The sequence below is a fragment of the Sinocyclocheilus rhinocerous genome, unplaced genomic scaffold (genome assembly GCF_001515625.1).
Source record: "Sinocyclocheilus rhinocerous isolate Xijiao unplaced genomic scaffold, SAMN03320098_v1.1 scaffold72, whole genome shotgun sequence".
NCBI classification, from domain to species: domain Eukaryota; kingdom Metazoa; phylum Chordata; class Actinopteri; order Cypriniformes; family Cyprinidae; genus Sinocyclocheilus; species Sinocyclocheilus rhinocerous.
In genome coordinates this window covers 2,695,638-2,702,189 of record NW_015628351.1, presented here as the reverse complement: position 1 = coordinate 2,702,189, position 6,552 = coordinate 2,695,638, and the positions used below count along the sequence as shown (strand labels likewise).

Sequence of the window (6,552 nt, the reverse complement as noted above, 5' to 3'; positions counted from 1 at the left end):
AAAAAAAAAAAAAAAAATATATATATATATATATATATATAGTAATATAGAATATAAATACACATTCATATTCACATATATTCTATTTTAAGATTTATTTTTGTCATTTTTGCCTTTATTGTGATAGGAAAGATCATAGCTGACAGAAAGTGAAGTGGGAGAGAGATAGGGGGCTGGGATCAGGAAAGGTCATCAAGTTGGGATTTGAACTCGGGACGCCCATAGCACAACAGCGCTGTATGTTAGTGCAGTGTTTCCCAACCTTTTTTTTGTCGCGGCACCTTTTGGAAATTTTAACAAACTTGTGGCACCCTACAAAATTAATTTTGTCACAATATTTGAATTGTCCATCAATGGTGGCAATCAGTAGGCTAATTTCTAATGAAGAGACCAATTTATATGACAGATTTTAATGTAGGCTTTTATACATATGTAAACATTATTTAATTACCATTATAACTAGCTATCTCACAAAATTTGTGTTTTTTTAATTTTACAGTGGGGTAATTTTAAAATTTCGGCGCATCTCTAATTATTGGCGACATCAGAAATGGATATTATATAATAGATACTTTTTTGATCATTTTAGCAATTTAAAAACATATAAAAAATATATATAAATACATATACATACAGTATATATTTTGAACATATTTACGTCTTTATTTATATTCATATAATGTATATTATAAATAAATATATTTAATATATAAACATAACATATTTTTCTGAAATATATACATGCATGTGTGTGTATTTATATATACATAATAAATATACACAGTACACATACATATATTATGTAAACAAAAACTTTTATTTTGGATACGATTAATCGCGATTAATCATTTGACAGCACTAGTTTAAATATTAAATTAAAATGTTAAAAATCTGCATGATCAATACAAACACATTACTGTTTGTACCAATGATTCAGCACTAAAGTCTGAGACTAACCAAGCTCAAAGAAGCTCAGCGACCCTTAAAGAAGGTCAGTGCGTCTTGCTCCAAACTCTCCCATGAGAGCACAGACCCACAAAATACTCTCTTTTGTGAGTGTAGAAGCAAACATGACACCCCACCGTGCCATTTTGATGGCTTCTAATAGTAACACGCACTGATACGGGTCTGGCTTTCTAATCCTGCTGCTCTAAATTGGAAAAATTGACCTTGCTCACAGAGGTGACTCAGATTTGCTCTCTTTGACATTTCTGGGACTTAGCAGAGTTTTCTGTTAAGATGAACAAGGCCTGGAGGACGAGCGAATATTTCATGAGTAATTTAATATCTGGAGCATGCACATGGTCCTCTGTGAATTAGGCTCTGAAAATAGTAGGACGGTATCAGTTGACAGCACCCCAAGTCTTCAGTTTTGGGGAAAGTCATCAAGGTATAGCCTCAAAGAATATGTGAAAGAAAGAAACAGAATAATTAAACATAATAATGATAATAATATAATGGTCTGGGAAGATAAACTCTTCCCCATCTCACGCTACTACATTTAGGTGACACACAATAGATTTTGTCAGGTATAATTAGCAGATTGACATATGTTTATGTTATTAGATATGGGATTGTGTGGGCACAATAAAACCACCATCAAGCAGGCACAGCTTGTGCAAACAGGCTGATGGTATTGATCTCACCATCGGTTTAGACATGGAGCCCGGGGGCAGGGGTCTGGGGAGCAGCTCTCTGCCACGCTTCAAAACCAGGAGGACAAGATCAAATAAGTAGTTCAGTCAAGCAAATGGCTACCAGTCAATAATTCTCTTTTTATGGCACTGATATCCACTTCACGCCTGATTCATTATTGAACTGGATCCCAGGCACGTAAGCGATGCAATGCATCTGATATTGTGTCAACAAGGCGATTAAATTACTTTTATAGAGGCACATGCTAGTTTTTTTTAATTACTATTTGCAAATATTTATTTTGAATTGTCATTCTGACTGTTGTGGGTTGCTCTCTCATGGAGATTTAGGGAAAAACAAAACAGATATAAAATAATACAATAGAATTTGCTGCCCTCCTGTGACAACTGCTGAACAAATGCAAGATTATCTGCATGTTTAGCCATTAAAATCATACTGTGTTTCATGAAACACAATGTGGTACATTTGGCATGTAACAATTGTTTTTGTAAGAAATAATATATGAAATATATAAAACTACTTTCTCAAAATAAGATAAATAACAGTCTTTTATACTAATCTATTAACACAAATAGCGTATTGTACAAATAGTGCTCTGCATAATCGACTAACACCATTTTGTTAAATATTTATATTACAATATTATGATATAATATATAATATGTATATATTATAATATCTAATATCAATAATTACTCTAACTTTTGAGTTATATATATATGTATATAAACGGAATTAATATAAGGGATTTGTAAAGTTTAAACAAAGAAAAGTTATGAGGTAAATTCTAAATATATATATATATATATATATAATATATAAATATAAAATAAAAATTAAGCAAAAAAACTATAAACTGAATGAACAGAATGGATGTGTAAAGATCAGGAGTGAGGCTTTAAAGAAGGATATCTTCAGATTATGACGTGCAGGCCTGCAGTTGGCCGAGAGGATGCTGAGAAGTCAGTGCTCGGGTTATTGTTAAGATTAAAGCATGGCTGGTGAGTGGCTAGTAAGCTCTGGTTATGTCTCTGTTTTATCAGCTTTAATGGAATTCCACTTTGAATGTTTTTTTTAAACAAGCCTCTGCATGGATAGACCTAACAGTTGTGGCAGGATCATACGGAACTCTGAATTTGTCTTAAAGGAGTAAACCCTGTGGTAAGACATCTTATCATTTATCCTGAGAATATTATACCTTACAGTATAAAATACAGTGGAAATAATATCATGAGCAGTACACAATGCTGTTTATTCTTTTTATCATGCTTATAAAAATATTACAGAAATCAGTGGAACTTATTTTTTATGATTCTTGTTAAAGATTAAATATACAGTATATATGTGCAAAATATGTGATGCAACTAGCCTATATATAAAAAATTCCGAAGTTTGTGTCTGTGAAACCGTTCTTTCTCATTAAGCCTGTCAGAGAAGGAGACCACCAGACTGCAAAGATGAAAGTGAAATGGACAAAATTAGGAATGGTCCTCTTTCTGCTTCTCTCCTTTGTAATGACGGGCTGTTTCATTTGGCAGTACAGACTTCCCAAAGCAAAACCAGGTAAATTAAAATCCAAATTAAAAGTGCTACTGTACAATAGAAAGATTGGGGAAAAGGCCATCAAACCTCAATGAATGAATGGCGAATGCTTATTTTGAAAAAAGGAGGCATTTTTCTCACAAAAATAAAAAATCTTGTTCTTATTCTTTTTTTTTTGTTTACTTAATGGTTAGAAATGCCTGACAGCATTAATAGCTACAGGGAACATCCTTACATTATTTTGCTTTTCGATCTCCTTGTGCTTAATTAATGGTTTGCAGGAGTTGTCTATGGATTACCCAGAGCTCGACATAGTGGCTTGTAGATTACTGCATGCTGTAAAGCCTGATTATCACTGGGGGGAAGGGAAAAACAACTTTGTGTAAAATACATGATTATGGACTGAACACCATGCTCCATTTCATGTCAAATGCACTATATTATATAATGATAAATGACATATGAGTGATTCAGGCATTAGCATGCTATTTTATGTTCAGCCCCAATGTTTTGTGCTGCCTTTAACACAAAATAGTTCATAATTGTTGTGTTTACAAATGAATGTGAGTCACACTGACAGTATCATATGTTTACTTATTTGTCATAGCATACATATAATCTTTTTACTTTGCAGTGGATAAAAGTTATGCAAAAGAAGTGAAAGAGGAGAAGATGTGCCCACGTTTCCCTGAGCCTGTGCCATTGGAGCACCCGATACCTGTCCTCATGGAAGCTTTGGACAAGGTCAGACCGCCAAGTCATTTACAAGTTCTTTTGGTCTGGATTCCTGACTAAAATTGTCTGATGCTGATAAATAAGTTTGAAAACTATTACAAATATGATTTACTCCAGGTGGATGCATTTTTGAGGACCAGCATTGATGCCACAAAACTGCCAGCCATCTCTGCCATTGTAATATTTAATGATTCTGTATTGTGGAATGGTAACTTTGGCAGAAGGAATGGAAGTGACCCCACATCTCCCCCAATAAATGAGAACACAATTTACAGGTGGGTTATAATGGCTTTGTTATGATTTGATGATTATGCTCCACCTTCTCTGGCTTAGGGGTGTTTCACGATTAATTAAAGTTTAAATAACAGGGCATAATTCAACTATGTATTCTTTTTACATAGGCTATACAGTATATGCTCAGTTTATATCAGTGTTGCCAAGTCCACAGTTTTCCTGCAGACTTGTGCTGCTTTTATACTGTTGCAATTGAGCTGGTTTTGTTACACAGACCTGGCAACCCTGGTACACAAACATAAAATGTTTAAGTAACTACAAAAGTTAGAGTACACATTTAATAGTAAGGTCACGTTTATACAGTTATTCCGTAAATTTTAATTTCAATAGGAATCTAAGCAGTCAAATACATTAGCTAACAAAAATCTGTTCTAAGAAAATTTTTCTAAAATTTCCATTAAGTTTTGAAAACATTTTTGTATTTATGCATGTAAACTTCTTTTTTCTAACATTATGTGAACATTAGAGAAAACATTAAAGGCAGGGTATGTGATTTTTCAAATTTTTGGTTGCGCAGGAGCAAAAGTTTCCCCAAGCATCAGTTACACCAACAAAATATAAGTAACAAAAACTGTTGTTTAAATATCTTTAACGCTAATCGAGAACATTCGTACCGGCAACGTTCTGGCAAGGCTATCTCAAAGTTATGAACAAACTTTTTTCAAGTAATGTTAATAGAGCGTTCGTTGTAAGTTATTCGGTCATTAATAATAACATTCTCAAAACTTTAGCAAACATTATTTAAATGAAATTTTTTTTATTTACATGAAATAATTTTATGAAATATTTTGGTTAAACGTTAAAAAGTAACTTTTCCACACTGTTTGCAAAATGATAACATGGAATTAATGTTACCTTAAAGGCAGAGTAAGTGATTTCTGGTAGCCAATGTTGATATTTGAAATCACCAAAACAAACACGCCCTTACCCCAAAAGGGTCTTGCCCCTATTTTGATAGCTCGAAATCACTTACTCTGCCTTTAAGGTAACATTAATTCCATGTTATCATTTTGCAAACAGTGTGGAAAAGTTACTTTTTAACGTTTAACCAAAATATTTCATAAAATTATTTCATGTAAATAAAAAAAATTTCATTTAAATAATGTTTGCTAAAGTTTTGAGAATGTTATTATTAATGACCGAATAACTTACAACGAACGCTCTATTAACATTACTTGAAAAAAGTTTGTTCATAACTTTGAGATAGCCTTGCCAGAACGTTGCCGGTACGAATGTTCTCGATTAGCGTTAAAGATATTTAAACAACAGTTTTTGTTACTTATATTTTGTTGGTGTAACTGATGCTTGGGGAAACTTTTGCTCCTGCGCAACCAAAAATTTGAAAAATCACATACCCTGCCTTTAATGTTTTCTCTAATGTTCACATAATGTTAGAAAAAAGAAGTTTACATGCATAAATACAAAAATGTTTTCAAAACTTAATGGAAATTTTAGAAAAATTTTCTTAGAACAGATTTTTGTTAGCTAATGTATTTGAGTTGCGCAACTTGTTGATTTGAAATTCAAATATAGATATACATATTTACATTATAAATATTTAGCATTATACATTTATAGTTATGGCTCTTTTTGTAATGTGCTTCTTTGTTGTTTGTTATGGTTATACCACCAAAGAATTGCAAGTCTGTCTAAAATCTTCCCCACCTTGATGCTGTACAAACTTTGGGAGGATGGAAAAGTGGGTTCCTTGGATGACCCCCTGGGGAAGTATGTTAAGAACTTCACTATAAAAAACCCTCTAGGGAAAAGAAGGGATCATGACCTCAAGTCCACCTCTGACGGCATGAGCAGTAGAGAGGCTCAAGTCCACATCTCCTCAGTTACCCTGAGAAGGATGGCCAGTCAGCTGTCAGGTGAGGACTACAATATCTGTAACTGACCTCAAGGTGGTGTTTAGATCAGTAATAGATGATGATTAGCATCTATACAATTAGTGCTGTAAAAATAAAGAAGGTGAAACCTGTAATTAGATCAACTGTTTTTAGACTAAGAATTTCCACGGCTACCCTAATCAGCCTAATCAGTTGCCTAACATGACTAAGTGGGTTTGCCTCTAGTGTATGATTAGACCTGAAGGAATGGCCTAACATACTGTACTCAGCTTACCCCAAGCTGATGTTTATATAATGTGCCAGAAATAGTGGTGCTGATTATACTGGTACACTTAATTGCATTCAGAAATAGCAATTTTAAGTTTAAGACAGGAAATTTACAATGGAATAGTTTCCTTCAATTACAAACCAGTTTGTAATGAAAAACCATCTGCCTTGGAGTAAAAAAAAAAAAAAAAAAAAGAAGAAATAA

The 6,552-nt window shown here is 33.2% G+C and overlaps 1 protein-coding gene across 1 annotated transcript in view; it reads left to right on the top strand.

Annotated features, from left to right (window-relative positions):
- Positions 1–2,579: 2,579 nt before the first annotated feature.
- Positions 2,580–6,552, top strand: part of LOC107737568 (putative beta-lactamase-like 1) — a 6,469-nt gene continuing 2,496 nt past the window's right edge. Inside the window, exons 1-6 of the mRNA XM_016549101.1 lie at positions 2,580–2,657; positions 2,740–2,817; positions 3,081–3,219; positions 3,833–3,942; positions 4,051–4,208; positions 5,863–6,101. Of these exons, the coding sequence (XP_016404587.1) occupies positions 3,114–3,219; positions 3,833–3,942; positions 4,051–4,208; positions 5,863–6,101 (613 nt within the window). The 5' untranslated portion in view covers positions 2,580–2,657; positions 2,740–2,817; positions 3,081–3,113. The remainder of the gene's footprint in view (positions 2,658–2,739; positions 2,818–3,080; positions 3,220–3,832; positions 3,943–4,050; positions 4,209–5,862; positions 6,102–6,552) is intronic.